The 17,773-nt window shown below is 42.4% G+C and overlaps 1 protein-coding gene across 3 annotated transcripts in view; it reads left to right on the top strand.

Annotated features, from left to right (window-relative positions):
• The window catches only part of AGPAT5 (1-acylglycerol-3-phosphate O-acyltransferase 5), a 62,623-nt gene that overhangs the window by 17,813 nt on the left and 27,037 nt on the right, over nucleotides 1-17,773 (top strand). For all 3 annotated transcript variants that reach the window (XM_008274179.3, XM_051832695.3, XM_089302822.1), the window contains 3 exons: nucleotides 704-773; nucleotides 7,958-8,073; nucleotides 11,398-11,487. In XM_008274179.3, coding sequence (XP_008272401.2) covers nucleotides 704-773; nucleotides 7,958-8,073; nucleotides 11,398-11,487 — 276 coding nt within the window. The remainder of the gene's footprint in view (nucleotides 1-703; nucleotides 774-7,957; nucleotides 8,074-11,397; nucleotides 11,488-17,773) is intronic.

Genomic DNA, 17,773 nt, shown 5'->3' with positions numbered 1-17,773 from the left:
GGCCCACTGTGTGTCAGCTCCTTGCTGGGACTGCAGACTGTCCTCCTGAACTCCGTTCTTGATGGAAATGCAGGCCCTGACCGCCGAGCCATGTCTCACTGGCACTTACAGAGTCAAGTTTTGATCCTTATCATGTTCAGAAGGCATTCTGGGTCAGAGCCCTACTGATCTTGCTTTAGTCCCCCAACTCCTCTGCCTGAGTTTTAGGTGTGAAACTATTCGATGTACCCAAGCAGGCCTCCAAAGGTAACCACTTCTGTTTGGTCTTGTTTCTATGACCCTTTTCCAGCTTAATCTCATCCGCCAAAATCATGTTTAATAACTGCTCTGTAGTGTACAGCTCTTTGTAATAAAATGTACAGTTAATTATGTGCATGTCTGTTCCACTAGACTGTAGATTCTTTAAAGGAAGATTTAGTTTTTGAATAGTGTTTTATATTAAATGCTGTTGTAGTTTTCTCATGAGGACATTTCTTATTCTATTCTGCTTTATGGCCATTAACCTGCCCTATACTTAACTACTTTATAAACAAGATATTCATGATGCCTTAGATTCCTAAGAGAAATCAAATTTTTGTTAACAGTAGATGGGAATATTCATTACATTAATTTTTGTCAGTTTTTTCACATTGTCTTATTTTGCACATTATAATAGTACAGTTTAAAATATTAAAGCATTGTTTCTTTTTGTTTTATCTTTTAGATATTGCTATATGGAGATTTGCCAAAAAATAAAGAAAATATAATATATTTAGCAAATCATCGAAGCACAGGTTTGTATATCAGTTGCATGGAACTTAGGTTTTTGTACAAATGGTAGATGGGCATTCAAAATAATGTCCTTATATATTTAAACAAAGTGGGTTGTTAAATCATGAAACTTTTTAAGCAGGTATTATACCTGTCCTTGTTTGTTTGTGTTTTTGTGACTTTACTTTATTCAAGAATGTGCAAGCATGCATTGTCCTAAACTTAGCTGCTTTTTCTGATGGATGTTAATAAGCTCTGTTCTTACTTTCTTATTTCTTTGAATATCTGTTTCAATATCTATTAGTTCTTATTGTACATTATGTTATTAGAAGTAGAATTGTTGATTCAAAGGTTATATGCATTTTATATTTTTTTTTATTAAGCTGCATGCTGGTTATATTCATTTCCTGAACACAGTATTAGTTACTCATGTCTGCATTTCATTTTGCCTCTTCAGATGTGTTTGGTTTAATTCTAGCTTGCTATTCTTCTATCAGAGGAATCACAGAAGACTGGTTTTCAGTGTAGTGCACTATATACTTTAAATTAATTAAGATACTTTTTTTTCATTTTCAATTATCTTTATATACAGAAGATCAATTTAATACATACTAAGTAAAGATTTCAACAGTTTGCACCCACACAGAAACACAAAGTGTAAAGTACTGTTTGAGTACTAGTTATAGCATTAATTTACATTGTACAACACATTAAGGACAGAGCTCCTACATGGGGAGTAAGTGCACAGTGACTCCTGTTGTTGACTTAACAATTGACACTCTTGTTTATGGCATCAGTAATCACCCTAGGCTTTTGTCATAAGTTGCCAAGGCTATGGAAGCCTTTTGAATTCGCCAACTCCGATCTTATTTAGACAAGTAATAATCAAAGTGAAAGTTCTCTCCTCTCTTCAGAGAAAGGTACCTCCTTCTTTGATGGCCCGTTCTTTCCCCTGGGATCTCACAGAGATCTTTCATTTAGTTTTTTTTTGCCAAAGTAAAGGTACTTTTTAAAAAAATTTTTTTTATTTTTATTTTTTATTTTTTGACAGGCAGAGTTAGACAGTGAGAAAGAGAGAGAGAGACAGAGAGAAAGGTCTTCCTTCCTTTGGTTCACTCCCCAAATGGCCGCTACGGCCAGCACGCTGTGCCGATCCGAAGTCAGGAACCAGGTGCTTCCTCCTGGTCTCCAATGCAGGTGCAGGGCCCATGCACTTGGGCCATCCTCCACTGCCTTCCTGGGCCACAGCAGAGAGCTGGACTGGAAGAGGAGCAACCGGGATAGAATCTGGTGTCCCAACCAGGACTAGAACCCAGGGTGCCAGTGCCCCAGGCGGAGGATTAGCCAAGTGAGCTGCGGCGCCAGCCAAAGTTAAGGTACTTTTAAAAGACTTTTTTTTTTTTTTTTGACTGGCAGAGTTAGACAGTGAGAGAGAGAGAGACAGAGAGAAAGGTCTTCCTTTGCCATTGGTTCACCCTCTAAAGGCCACCGCGGCTGGCGTGCTGCGGCCTGCGCACCACGCTGATCTGAAGCCAGGAGCCAGGTGTTTCTCCTGGTCTCCCATGCGGGTGCAGGGCCCAAGGACTTGGGCCATCCTCCACTGCACTCCTGGGCCACAGCAGAGAGCTGGCCTGGAAGAGGGGCAACTGGGACAGAATCCGGCGCCCCGACCGGGACTAGACGCCAGTGTGCTGGCGCTGCAAGGCGGAGGATTAGCCTAGTGGCACCGGCCTAAAAGACATTTTAAAATAATTTGGAGTCACAAGAACTTACAGAAATAGTACATTGAGCCAGTGACCCCAAATTTCCCCCAGTGGTAACATCATATATGAAGGTACTTTGAAAAGGTCATGGAAAAAGAGAATTGAAAGGGTAACTTTATTTTGCTATAGAAGTTTTTGAATCTATGAATGGTTTCTTTTCATAATATGCATTTTTCCATGATCTTTTTGAACACCCCTCATATAACTGAAGTGTACTATTAACACTAGGAAACTGACACAAATACTAAGAGTCACAGCAGAATCTCTCAGAAAACGTAATTAGCAGAAAGACCACTTCAAGGGCTGCTTGCTGTTCAATTGTTACTTTGAGTTAGGCCTCTACTAGGCCTGCCAGAATAAATGAGTTTCCTGCGCTGCAGTTCAGAACTGGCATGTAAATTACTGTCTCTCCTCCCTTGTTTTTGCATGGCACATTTTGCTGTCTTAGCCTTCTCAGTTTCTGTTAGCTTATTTCTCTGCAGAGTCAGCAAGGGTACGGTGGTATTCCTTCCCCTCGTCCTTCTTTAACTATCTCCTTTTGACACTGTTTACCTTTTTAATCTCATGAAATGCTCCTCCTTTTTTCTTTTTTGTTTGGATGGCAAATTTGTTGACTAACATTGTGTGTGGTGTGTTAACTACCATGAAACGGCATAGCTTTCATGTCTGAGAGACGCTGGTTCATGAGCTATCCTGCAGTAGGCTGTGTGTCAGTGGGAGGACTACTCAAACTCTCCCTGCCTTATCTACTGGTCAGAGTTCTTAGGCAGTTTCATAGGCCATCTCATAATCTCCATGGAGGGCCTGGCTCCTGGGTGGCATTTAGCAGCAATAATGACGATCAGAATAGCTAGCCATTGGCCTGGTGCTGGATCCATGGTAATCAGTGCTTCTGCTATAGTAATCTCTTTTAGACCACACACTACCCTTCTGAATTAGAACGATGTAGATGAGAAAAGTAAAGCTTGCTGCTTCCCCTCACTGCTCTCTGTTCCTCTCTTCCACCAAGTTAATGGGAACAATGACACTGCTTTGACTGCATCACCACTAGAGATTCTTACATAGCTATATATATATTGGTATCTTATGAATAGTTTTTAAAGATTTATTTATTTGAAGGAGAGAGTGACATAGAGATAGAGAGATCTTCATCTGTTGGTTTACTCCCTGAATAGTTGCAACAGTGGGACTTGGGCCAGTTATAGCTCATTGTTCTATCTGGGTCTTCTGTGTGGGTGGCGTGGACCCGAGTACTTGGGCCATCTTCGGCTGCTTTCCTGGGCACAGAGAGCTGGAACAGAAGCAGAGCAGCTAGAGCTGGAACCAGTGCTCTGATCTGGGATGCCAGCATTGCAGGTGGCATCTTAGTTCACTGCCACAATGCTGGGCCCCTTATCAGTAATTTTTGTAAAGGTAATATACAAGGATACTCCAGGAAGTTTCTGGAAAATGAAATGAAAAGGTAAGCTTATTTCAATGTAAAAAAAAATTGAAAGTTTATGGATGTAAGGTCTTCAAAAAGTTTGTGAAAAGCACAATTATCTTTTTTTTTTTAAGATTTATTTTATTTATTTGAAAGAGTTACAAAGAGAGGTAGAGACACAGAGGTCTTCCATCCACTGGTTCACTCCCCAGATGGCTGCAACAGCTGGAGCTGTACCGATCCGAAGCCAAGAGCCAGGTGCTTCTTCCAGGGTCTCCCACATGGGTACAGGGGCCCAAGGACTTGGGCCATCTTCTACTGCTTTCCCAGGCCACAGCAGAGAGCTGGACTGGAAGAGAAGCAGCCGGGACTAGAACTGGTGCCCATATGGAATGCCGGCACTTCAGGCCAGGGCTTTAACCCGCTGTATCACAGCGCCAGCCCCACACACATTATCTTAAAACCATGAACAGATTTTTAAATTTTTGCATAAAAATAAACATCTTTTAATTCCATTTTTTGTGAACTTTTCAAAGTATGCTCATGTTACCCTGACCTCTGTAATCAGCTGTAATCCAGTGTCACCTATCTGAAACCTAGCTGAGAATTAAGAGTAAGGGTTAATTTCACCAGCATATATCGGTGGCACAAATTTTATGTCCTTTGTTTATGTTCTTGCATGTTTCCACTAAAAATTTCAAGTTTAAGGCCATAGCCCAGAACAGTTTATTGTGAATATGGCGTACTTTGGAAATCTTGTTCTTGGAAGATACATCCAAGGACATAATATAATCATACTCGTTTTTTTTTTTTTTTTTTTTTTGACAGGCAGAGTGGACAGTGAGAGAGAGAGACAGAGAGAAAGGTCTTCCTTTGCCATTGGTTCACCCTCCAATGGCCGCCACGGCTGGCGCGCTGCGGCCGACGCACCGCGCTGATCCGATGGCAGGAGCCAGGTACTTATCCTGGTCTCCCATGGGGTGCAGGGCCCAAGCACTTGGGCCATCCTCCACTGCACTCCCAGGCCACAGCAGAGAGCTGGCCTGGAAGAGGGGCAACCGGGAGAGAATCCGGCGCCCCGACTGGGACTAGAAGCCGGTGTGCCGGCGCCACAAGGCGGAGGATTAGCCTAGTGAGCCGCAGCGCCGGCCCATACTCGTTTTAATATAAAATATGGTTTTAAATTCCCTCAAATTTAAAAAATAATTATTGAAGAGAAAGATGCCAAATCTGGTCATTAGCGTTGTGTCCCAAGGATGTTAAGTTCCACATTATATTTTGGCCTTGGAACTGTACAGAGCCATAGAGAAGTAGTCCTTGGAATTTATTCACAGTCTGTTTACTTTTCATTAGGTACAGTTGTAACAAGGTTGGTTATATGGTTTCCAGTTAGAAAGAGATGTGTTTATCAGTGATAAATATATTTAATTTAAATTATTTGATTACATTAGATAGAAGTAGCTAGAGGGCAGGCTTTTTGTTTTGTTTTGTTTTTAGAGATTTATTGTATTTTTTTGAAAGAGTTACAGAGAGAGGTAGAGAAAGAGAAAAAGGTATTCAATCCACTGGTTCATTCCCCAGATGGCCTCAACAGCTGGAGCTGTACCGATCCGAAGCCAGGAGCTTCTTCCGGGTCTCCTATGTGGGTGCAGGGGCCCGAGGACTTGTGACATCTTCTACTGCTTTTTTAGGCCATAGCAGAGAGCTGGACTGGAAGAGGAGCAGCCGGGACTAGAACCGGCACCCATATGGGATGCCGGTGCTTCAGGCCAGGGCTTTAACCTACTGCACCATAGCACCGGCCCCTGAGGGCAGGCTTCTATGGGAAGTTATGTACTTTAGAGAAAAGTTATCATTGATACCCAAAAGTGTATGTATCTCAGACCAAAGACATAGCTGCCAGGGATTGCTCACTAGAGAAGAGAAACTTTACAGGCCTCACTTTGCTTATTGGAAGCCGTGGCAACTTATGTGATTATAGTAATCATGTCTTAAATCATCAAGAGAAAGGTAATTTGTGAATGATAACCCCTGAATAAAAATATATCTACAGTAATTGATATTTTTCTCCATCTTTGGGATATCTGTCTAGGACAGTGCATTGTTTGAAGCATTTGACATGGCTGAGAGTTAATAATTTTGTGGTCTGTGGAGAACTCTCCCCTTTCATTAAAACTATTGTAGTTCCTATAAATTGCTGGCTTTTATTTCACACAGTATTTTATTTATTTATTTTATTTATTTATTTTTTTTTTGGGACAGGTAGAGTTAGACAGTGAGAGACAGAGAGACAGAGAGAAAGGTCTTCCTTTTTCCGTTGGTTCACCACTCAAGTGGCCACTACTGCTGGCGCGCCGATCCAAAGCCGGGAGCCAGGTGGCTCCCTCCTGGCCTCCCATGTGGGTGCAGGGCCCAAGGACCTGGGCTTTATTTACTTATTTGAAAGGCAGAGTTAGAGGGAGAGGGAGAGAGAGAGAGAGAGAGAGAGAGAGAGAGAGAAGGAGAGACATAGAAAGAAGGAGAGAGGGGAGAGACATAGAAAGAGAGAGAAGGAGAAACATAGGAGAGAGAAAGAGAAGGAGAGACATAGAAAGAAGGAGAGAGGGGAGAGACATAGAAAGAGAGAGAGAAGGAGAAACATAGGAGAGAGAGAGAGAAGGAGAGACATAGAAAGAAGGAGAGAGAGACAAAGGGAGCGAGAGAGAGGGAGAGAACTTCCCATCTGCTGGTTCACTCCCCAAATTGCTGCAATGGCCAGGGCTGGGCCAGGCCAAAACCAGGAGCCTGAAACTCCATCTGGGTCTCCCATGTGGGTGGCAGAGGCCCAAGTATTTGGGCCATCTTCCACTGCTTTCCCAGGCACATTTTCAGGAAACTGAATTGGAAGTAGAGCAGGTGGGACTTGAACTGCTGCTACATGGGATGCTGGGATCAAAGGTGGCAGTTTCATCTTCTGTACCACAATACCAGCCCTCTTCCTACAATATTTATTTTTATTTTTTTTACTTACAATATATTTTTAAAACATTTTCTCTCTCTAATTTATTACACTTGTTCTCATTTCCATGGCCCTGAGTACACCTGTGATGCTGGGACTATATTCCTCTCACAGACTCAGCAATTTTCTTTTCAAGTTCACTATCCTTATATTCATCTGTAGACACTAGACCACATTTCATTTTTATACTTTCATTCCCACCAAGAGATAGGGCAGTTTGCAGCCATTTACTTTTTAAATCCAAGTTTCTGATTCTGAAGCCTTTATCCGTTGTCATCTTCATCTAAATCCCTCTAAATTGTCTTCTGCACATTTGCTGATTGCTGTCCCTTGGCTTTGGCAAAGGACCAATCCTTTTGTTTGAAAGCTCAGCTTTAGTTTATTTGTTCTAGGAAGTTTTTCATTGCTGTTGGTAACTCACTCACACCTTGTTAATCTTGATAATAGCATACCTATAATCATATAGTTGTAGTTATTAACTTCCTGGGACCCTGTCTGTAGGTTCCCATGTGCCTTGCACAGTGGCAAGGCATGTGAGTCTTTGTTGGAACGCCTTATATCCTTTACTGTGTCCTAAAGTGTCCTTGGCTTTTATTGTACATATACGAGTATATACAGACTATTTCATTGTATTTGACAGTTTTGTTTAGCAGGTTTTTTTTTTTTTTTGCTTATGCTTTTTTTTTCGTTTAAAAAAACATGTTTTCTAGACTATAGGAATTAAACAAGGTCATTTTATCCCATGTATGTTCTGTAGTTAGGTTATTTTGATATTTTGTGATTTTTATGTTTTATCCTTGAAATAAAAAGCTTTTCAGAAAATGAAAAAAAAATCAAAACCCCATAGAATCGATATGTTTTCAATATCTAGGGTTGATTTAAAGTCATTATAACTGTTCTTCCATAGTATTTTCAAAGCATACTCGGAGTAGAACGTTGTGAAGACGCTTTATCTGTTTCCATGAAAGGAGTGCTAGAGCTGACATGGATTGTGTGTGCACTAATTGGGTTCTGTTTTTGCAGTTGACTGGATTATTGCTGATATGTTGGCCATCAGGCAAAATGCTCTTGGACATGTGCGTTATGTGCTGAAAGATGGGTTAAAGTGGCTTCCATTGTATGGGTGTTACTTATCTCAGGTAACTTTTTCCATGCTTGCTTTCTTTATAGTTTATAAAATTTTTTTTAAAAAAGATTTATTCATTTATTTGAAAGAGCAACAGAGAGAAGGAGACAGAGACGTCTTCCATCTGCTGATTACTCCCCTGCGGCCACAGTAGCTGTGTCTGGGCCAGGCTGAACCCAGGAGCCAGGAAGTCCTTCCTGGTCTCCCACGTGGGTAGTTGGGGCCCAGGCATTTAGGTCATCTTCCTTTGCCGTCCCAGCTGCTTTAGCAGGAAGCTGCATTGGAAGCAGACTAGCTGGGGCTGGAACTGATGCTCTGGGGTGGTATGCCGGCATCTCAAGCAGTGGCTTAACCTATTGTGCTACAGTGCTGGCCCCCAAATGTTGTATTTTTTTTTTTTTTTTAGGATTTTATTTGAGAGGTAAAGTTACAGACAGTGAGAGCGAGAGGCAGAGAGAAAGCTCTTCCCTCTGTTGGTTCACTCCCTAAAGGGCCGCAACTGCTGGAGCTGTGCCCATCCAAAGCCAGGGGCCAGGTGCCTCTTCCCTGTCTCCCATGTGGGTGCTGGGGCCCAAACACTTGCACCATCTTCTACTGCTTTCCCAGGCCACAGCAGAGAGCTGGATTGGAAGAGGAGCAGCTGGGACTAGAACTAGTGCCCATATGGGATACTGGCACCGCAGGCGGAGGATTAACCTACTACACCATAGTGCCGGCCACCAAATTTTGTATTTTTAAAAAAAGATTTATTTATTGGCTGGCATTGCGGCTCACTAGGCTAATCCTCCGCCTGTGGCGCTGGCACCCCGGGTTCTAGTCCCAGTTGCTCCTCTTCCAGTCCAGCTCTCTGCTGTGGCCTGGGAAGGCAGTGGAGGATGGCCCAAGTGCTTGGGACCTGCACCCGCATGGGAGACCGGGAGGAAGTGCCTGGCTCCTGGCTTCAGATCGGCACAGCACGCCAGCCGTAGTGGCCATTTAGGGGGTGAACCAACGGAAGGAAGACCTTTCTCTCTGTCTCTCTCTCTCTCACTATCTAACTCTACCTGTCAAAAAAAGAAAAAAGATTTATTTATTTATTTGAAAGATAGAGAGACAGACAGATCTTCCATCTGTTGATTGACTCCCCAAATAGCTGCAACAGCTTGGGCTGGACCAAGCTGAAGCCAGGAGCCAAGAACTCCATCTAAGGCTTCCCACATGGGTGGCAGGGGCTCAAATACTTGAGCCATCATCTACTCCTTCCCAGGTGCATTATCAGGGAGTTGGATTGGAAGCAAAGTAGCTAAGTCTCAAACCAGCACTGGAATATGAGGTATGGGTGTCCCAAGTGGTGGCCGAACCTACTGTACCACAATACCCACCCCCAAATTTTGTATTTGAAGGTGGGACATATACTTAATATAAATGTATGGATTTTTGATGAGTCTGATAGCTTACTCTAAATTGAAGTAATTGTGTGTGGTATATTTATTTATATTTATTTGTGATGTGGAGAAGGAGAGCACGTGAGAGCATTTCTGTGTGCAGGTGCACCGAAGCTCCCATTTGCTGGTTCACTCCCTGCATGCTTTCAACTGCTGAGATGGGGAAACTGAAGCCAGGAGCTGGAACTCAGTCCAGGTCTCCCAACCATTTGAGCTATCAATACTGTGCCCAGGTCGTGCATTAGCAGGAAGCTGGACTCAGGAGCCAGAGTCAGGAATTGAACCTTAACACTACAATATGAGACGGGAGCAACCTGACTGGTGGCCAAATGCCTGCCACTTGTTTGATATTTTTAATGGTATATTTAGATTATATGTCTGATTATCCATGTAGTTATACAAAATAGCAAAAATGGAAATGTACAATAGTTAAAAAATAGGAAACTTAAGAGCATAGAATTTGATAAACAACTACCTTAAGAACCTGGTGGCAAAATGAGTGATCTGTAGGATGTAAAAATGATGGTGAGCTGTACATTTAAAGCGCTGAGCATGACGAAACTTGCTTTCTCACCATGTGGAGACTGGCAGTATAGGATCAAAGTGCTGTCACTGTTGGTTTCTCCTGAGGCTTCTCTCCTGGGCTTGTGGAGGTAGTCCTCTCTGTGTCCTCACGTGGCCTTTTTCCTGTGCACGGGCATCTCTTCCGCGTCTTAGTAGGACACCAGGCACGTTGGATTGGAGCCCCACTCTATGACCCTGTTTTACCCTAGGAATGTCCTTAAATCCAACTCTCTACATACAGTCGCAATGGAAAGTAATTGGGGCTTCAGCGCATGGATTTAGGGGAACACATTTGAGCCCACTGTAGTACCAAATAAATACCTGTAGCTGGATTGATGATGAGAGTTGACATTTTAAGTACATTTTTAAATGATTCTATAATTAGTGGGGAAATCCATCTGTTGAAGTTGTTGACAAAAAAATATTTCTTAGAAAGGAAGCATTTGGGGCTGGCACCGTGGCTAATAAGTAGGTTAAGCCTATGCCTGCTGTGCTGGCATCCCATATGGGTGCCGGTTCATGTCCTGGCTGCTCCTCTTCTGATCCAGCTCTGCTATGGCCTGGGAAAGCAGTGGAAGATGGCCCAAGTGCTTGGGCCCTTGCACCCACATGGGGGGCCCTGAAGAAGCTCCTGGCTCCTGGCTTTGGATCAGCCTGGCTCCAGCCGTTGTGGCCAACTGGGGAGTGAACCCAGGGAATGGAAGACCTCTCTCTGTCTCTCCTTCTCTCTGTCTGTAACTCTGCCTCTCAAATAAATATTAAAAAGAAAAAAGAAAAATCATTTTAAAGGCCAACAAAACTAAATTTTTTAGGGGATGTTATGGCACAGTGGTTAAACTGCTGCCTGGGATGCCTGCATGCCATATTTTAGTGTCAAGGTAGAAGACCTCTGCTTCCAATCCAGCTTCTGCTAATGTGCACCATGGAGGCAGCAGGCGATGGCTCAAGTATTTGAGTGGAGTTTCTGACTCCTGGCTTTGGCCTATCTAGACCTGGCTATTGAAGGCCTTTGGGGGAATGAACCAGCAGATGGAAGATCTCTTTGTCTCAAGTGTCTGTCTCAGTTTACTGTTCTATCTTTCAAATAAATGAAAACAAGTCAAATGTTTAAGAAGCTAAAGTTCGTGTATTTTTTAGTAACAGTATGATATGCTGTTTTGTTTGAATTATTTTGAAACAATTTTTTGCTAAATGTTCTTTAGATGCTATTTGAATGCATTAAGTATAGTTGAAATTCTGAAATGCAGTTTTATTCTTTACTCTTTGGGAGTAAAGTTGCCTTTTTGATGACTATTGTCATTGGTTATTTTGAGAATAAATATATTTTTCCCCATTTTTTTATATGCCAGCATGGAGGAATCTATGTAAAGCGAAGTGCCAACTTTAATGAGAAAGATATGAGAAACAAGCTGCAGAGCTACGTGAATGCAGGAACTCCAGTAAGATTGTGTCCATCATTATTATTTCCCTTGCCAACTTTCAGCGTTTATTTTTTTTTAATCTTTATATACAGAAGATCAATTTAGTATATACTAAGTAAAGATTTCAACAGTTTGCACCCACACAGACACACAAAGTATAAAGTACTGTTTGAGTACTAGTTATACCGTTAATTCACGTAGTACAACACATTAAGGACAGAGATCCTAATTTAAGAGTTGTTCCCAAGATGTACTATTCCCCCACGTACTAAGTGGCAGGGCAACAGCACCGTCCGAGAATAGTTGAGTAGATCTTTCTAGCTGTAGATGAGTGTACTGGTCCTTTGCCAATGCTAATCAATACTGACCTTATAAAGGATAAAGAGAACACTTGATGTCTTCCAGAGTCTATAAATAGCAAGTAGACCTGCTCTTGTAACCCTATGCTTCAGCTACTTTAAGAGCTCATCTAACTCTTTAGTATTAGATTTAGTTTTCGAAGAAGCGACTTTTCTCTCTGTGTAAATTTAGATTTCTTGTATAATGCAGTTATTTGAAAAGACAAGGGAATATTAATATCTACAAAGGAAAAATCATTCAGTGTGAATACTACTAAACCTTGCTGTTCCCCCTCCCTAAAAAGGAATGTCAGTCTTCTATTTGAAGAATGCTAATTGCGGCCACATGACTTTTTCCCATGACTGTCTCCGGGATTGTAGTGACTTGGCCTTTATCTTTCAGGGTAGTCCAAGTGCTCAGAAACTGAGCTCGAGTTCACAAGTTCTTTCTTTTTCCTTTCTTGTCCCCTGTCTCTTCCTTCCTCTCCTCTTGACCTCCCCTTCCAGGGCTGGTAGGCAGTCGCCAGAGCTCATTTTGAAAGAGTGGAAGACATTGTTTTCTCACGGGCATTTTCTAGGTGTCACGTTAGAAAAGTGCCTTCTGTTTGGGATGGTCAGTGAGGTCAATGGGGGCCCCTTGCTCTGTTGCTGCTCCCCTAGAGAACAGGTCATTTGGAGAGGGTCTTCTTAGTCCTCAATGATATGGTGAACTATGGCAGAAATGGGAGTCATTGTTTGTTTATAGCTCTCCAATAGAAAAATAGATTGGCTATATGTATAGCTACTTTTTTAAAAATTTAATATTTAAAAAAACAAATTTGTATATTAAAGTGTTGGGTGCACTTTGCTTCTCCAGCTGTCTGGTCACCCTAGCTATAGGTGTGTGCTGTAAAGTTTCTTTTGTATCCATGTTGTTGTTCACCTGAAACCAACAAATGTAGCCCCTTTTCCATGCGTGTTTGGTTCTATAGTTTCCCCTTACCTTTCTTTCCCCAATAAATATAGTTCTCAATCAGTAATGCCAATGTAGAAAAACTTTAACCTATATATTATGGATTATTTTTCTTCTGTCTTTCATCATGGGTTTTCCTTGTTTTTTGATTTTCATCAGTTTAACTATTATATGCTTGAGGGTCATTTTTTTTTAAATCTCTGTCCTCTCTGAGTGTAGATCTGTGGCCTGGTATCTGTCATTAATTTTGGAAAATTCTTGTCTATTATTACTATTTTTAATCTTGTTTTTCCTCTCTGGTTAGTGATACTGTTCTACAGCTCCTGGATTTTTTTTAACTTTTATTTAATAAATATAAATTTCCAAAGTACAACTTTTGGATTATAGTGGCTTTTCCCCCCTATAACCACCCTCCCACCTGCAACCATCCCATCTCCCACTCCCTCTCCCATCCCATTCTTCATCAAGATTCATTTTCAATTATCTTTATATACAGAAGATCAATTTAGTATATACTAAGTAAAGACTTCAACAGTTTGCACCCACACAGCACACAAAGTATAAAGTACTGTTTGAGTACAGTTATATGTTAATTCGCATAGTACAACACATTAAGGACAGAGATCCTACGTGGGGAGTAAGTGCACAGTGACTCCTGTTGTTGATTTAACAATTGACACTCTTGTTTATGATGTCAGTAATCACCCGAGGCTCTTGTCATGAGCTGCCAAGGCTATGGAAGCCTTTTGAATTCGCCAACTCCAGTCTCATTTAGACAAGGCCATAGTCAAAGTGGAAGTTCTCTCCTCCCTTCAGAGAAAGGTACCTCCTTCTTTGATGGCCCGTTCTTTCCCCTGGGATCTCACAGAGATCTTTCATTTAGGTCATTTTTCTTTTTGCCACAGTGTCTTGGCTTTCCATGCCTGAAATACTCTCATGGGCTCTTCAGCCAGATCTGAATGCCTTAAGGGCTGATTCTGAGGCCAGAGTGCTGTTTAGGACATCTGCCATTCTATGAGTCTGCTGTGTATCCCGCTTCCCATGTTGGATCATTCTCTCCTTTTTAATTCTATCAGTTAGTATTAGCAGACACTAGTCTTGTTTATGTGATCTCTGACACTTAATCCTATCATTATGATCAATTATGAACTGAAACTGATCACTTTGACTAGTAAGATGGCATTGGTACATGCCACATTAGCTCCAGGATTTTTAATTCTCTTCCGCCCCTCCCATTTTCTTTCTGTGTTACATTTTGGGTAATTTGTGTTGACCTGTCTTCCAAATTTATTGATTGTTACCCTGACTTTGTCAAGTCTACAGATGAACCCATTAAAACTGCTCAGCTCTGTTCTCTTTTTCATCCCTAGCCATTTCCCTTTTTTTTTTTTATAAGATTTATTTATTTATTTGAAAGTCAGAGTTACACAGAGAGAGGAGAGGCAGAGAGAGAGAGAGAGGGAGACTTCCATCTGATGGTTCACTCTCCAGATGGCCGCAACAGCTGGAGCTGCGCCAATCCAAAGCCAGGAGCCAGGAGCTTCTTCTGGGTCTCCCACGTGGGTGCAGGGGCCCAAGGTTTTGGGCCATCTTCTACTGCTTTCCCAGGCCACAGCAGAGAGCTGGATCGGAAGTGGAGCAGCCTGGTCTCAAACCAGCACCCAAATGGGATGCCAGCGCTTCAGGCCCGGGCGCTAACCCATTGCGCCACAGCCTCGGCCCCTAGCCATTTCCCTTTGATTCCGTTTCCTTTGCGATGCTGAAAGTATCTGTCATGAGGGTTCTCACCTCCCTTTTCCATTGGAATCTTTACCATGTCACTCGTAGTTATTGTAAATGCCCTGCCTGCTAATTCTAACCTCTTTGCCAAATCTGAATCTGGTATTTTTTGTCTCTTCAGGTTGTGCTTTTATCTTTTTTTATGCCTCCTAAGGTTTTGTTGGAAATTGAGCATTTTGTGGACATTTGGACAGGAGCCAGGAGAGACAGGCAAATTGAGACGGGCAAATTGCACTGACACCGGGAAATGGGAACCATTTTCTTTTTGCCAGGACTTTGTTGTTGGGGATGCAGAGGATCCAGACAGGAGTTCCAGTGGATTCGCGTTTGCTGTTGCTATAATGGTTCACACTCCAGTAGCATTCATGACTTTGTGTTTAGAATGGCAACATAGCTAGAGTTTTCCTCAGTGGGTGTCCACACTCAGCTTTGCCACAGGACACCTCAGAGTGCCCCCCTTTTTCCACGTCTACTGCTCCCTCCAGTCTTCCTCTGGTACTCTCCTTAGCTGGGTAGTGCATGGACAGGGCAGGGAGGCACCTTAGCTATGGAGCCTCCCCTGACCCTGCCTTGCTCCCAGCTGTACATCTGTGTATCTTTCTCTTCACCCAGCCTCACTGGTTTTTCATCTGTGTCCAAAGGATGGGAGGGTTTTGTTGCCCTTCTTCCAGCAATGTGCGTCTGTGCCCAGAAAGAGGGGAAAGTTGGTGCTGGCCCTCTTCCTGCAGCTAGTCTTGCCCTGATCCCAGTGATGTTTTTCTTTTTTCTTTATTTCCTGGGAGTCCTGGTGAGGCCTGTAGGCTACAGCTGGTGAGTTGGACATTCTTCCCTGTTCTGTAGCCTGCTGGGGTTCTTCTGTTTCACCAGCTGACAGGTGACTTTTTGCACATTGTTAAACATTTTAGCTAAATTCCTTTCCTGGCATCTGATAACATTTTCTCCTAGTAAACAAGTGTTACAGCTCATCTCCCCTTTGTTTCTCTTTCTGTACATTTTTGTTTGGTTAGTTGTCTTAACAACCTTAAGCTCTGAAGGGTCCAGGAAGCCTGACTTCACAGACTGTCTGGTGTCAGTGTTGTTACAGGATTGAGAGCTGTACTGTCAGCATTCTACATGCTAAATGACAGTCTTCTCTTATTTTTATTGCTTATAAATTTAAAACCTGGAACAGCTTTAGATTTATAAAAATGTTGCAAAGCAAGTACAGAGAATTCCTATCTGCTCTTCACCTTGTTTTAATGGTAACATCCAATGTTGACCTCTTAGATAACCATGGTGCCTTTGTCAAAACTAAGAAGTAAATATTGGTACCATACCACTTACCTACAGACTATTTAGACTTCACCAGTTTTTCCACTGAGTCTCCTCTGTCCCAAGAAACAATCCAATGTAAAAATCCATGTTAACTTCCATGTTTTTAATTTATTATAGTTTTCATTGTATGAAGTGCTGAATTGTTTTTGTCAAACCTGTTTTTTTATTTTGTGTTAGTCTCTAGGCTTGTCTTTTGTTTCTTTAAGTACTGAAGACTTAATTTAAAGGATGTAGTTGGTTGTTTAGTATCTGAAGTTCTGTTTGGGCTTTTTCCTGCTGGTTCTTGCTCATGGTACTTTCTTTCCTCATGTGCTGTTTGTTTGCTGCTGATTGTATTTGCAAAATTATTTCTAGAAATCAGCTGAAGCCTGGGATGAAAGTGTAGGCTCATCCTGTGAGGCCCACACTGTTGGGATGGTAGGGCAACAGCATTCTTCGACAAGAAGCCCAGGAGACAGTTTCGGTGAACCTGTCAGCTTATTAACAGTCGGGCACAAGTTTTTATACAGCAGGCAAAAGGGAGTACCTAGGTCAGGGTAGCAACACTAATTCTATAGGCTAAAGCAGATACTGGAGCTGCTGTGCTTCTCCAATCAGCTTGAAGGTCATGTAGCCTGTGTAGCCTTTCAGGTAGTCTACGGGTCTCGGCCACACCTGGGAGCTGTTTACCTGGTTGACAATCACAAGGCCCTTCAACAGGAAGTGGGAGTGGGGGAAATGTGCCTAAGGCCCCTGCCACCTGCCAGCAGTCAGGTCATATGTGGGGTCTCAGTGTGCTAATCCCTTGACCAGGGTTTTTTCCTGGGGAGCATGGTGTGCCATGCCCTCTCAACCTCCTGCATGGGCTAGGCAGGCAGTCTCCCAGCCAGGCACAGGATCACCCACATGGAAGTGCCTTCTTGCAGAGAATATTTATTTGTGTTTTAGTTAGACCTCTTATAGTTCCCTGTCATCTAGTTCCCACCAAAACCAAATTCTGAGCTTGAGGTTCAGTGCCACTCAGGCAGTGCAAATGCACGTGATACTTGTTTTACTTCTGGTTGACTTGTACCTTCACAGTGTAGCCGGTGGTGCTTCCTTCACTTCCAGTTCTCTCTCAACATTTCTCATAGAAGTCTATGGCTTGGCTTTCATCTTCTTTGTTTTTATTTTATTTTTTCTTAAGGTTTATTTTACTTATTTGAAAGGCAGAGGGACAGAAAGAGAGGGAAAGATAGAGAGAAAGAGATCTTTCATCCACTGGTTCACTTCCCAGATAACTGCGACATTTGGGGTAGGACCAGGGCGAAGCCAGGAGCCAGGAACTCCATCGGGGTCTCCCACATGGGTGACAGGGGCCCAAGCACATGGGCCCTCCTTCCGTCCTCCCAGGCCCATTAACAGGGGGCTGTCTCGGAAGCAAAGCAACCTGCACTCCAGTAAGGAATGCCAGTGTTGAAAACTCAGCTTAACTTACTGCTCCACAACACGAAAACCCCCTGGCTTAAATTTTTGTTCTCAGTTTTGGCATCTTGAAACAAAAGCTATGTTCTGTACTTATTTCTGCTTTGCTGTTTGCTTAATTTTGGTCTTATCACCTTGTCAGCTCTTTGATACTTCTAAAATGAGTTACATACAGCCTTTTAAATTGTTTTCAGTAGGAAGTTTGTTCAACTAATCGGATTTTTCATTATGGGATAGCCAAAGAAACTTCTAGTTTTTTAAGGGTACAGTCTGGTTTTTTTTGTTTTTTTTTTTGTTTTGTTTTGTTTTTTTTTTATGTTTCTAGCACAGTGTTGAATAGGATCGGCAGGCTCATGAAGCATTGCTGAGTGGTTGTCCTTTTAAAGTCACTGTGTGCCCCAGGGATGATTGTTTCATCTTTGATATTTAAGCCCCAGAAAAGCAGAAGCATGCTGCTCCAGTTCTTTGTATACTCTTT

Source organism: Oryctolagus cuniculus, chromosome 8 (assembly GCF_051225735.1).
Source record: "Oryctolagus cuniculus isolate XC-2025 breed Fujian yellow rabbit chromosome 8, ASM5122573v1, whole genome shotgun sequence".
Lineage (NCBI taxonomy): Eukaryota > Metazoa > Chordata > Mammalia > Lagomorpha > Leporidae > Oryctolagus > Oryctolagus cuniculus.
Note: the sequence above shows the minus strand (reverse complement) of the source record. Positions and strands in the feature narration are given on the sequence as shown.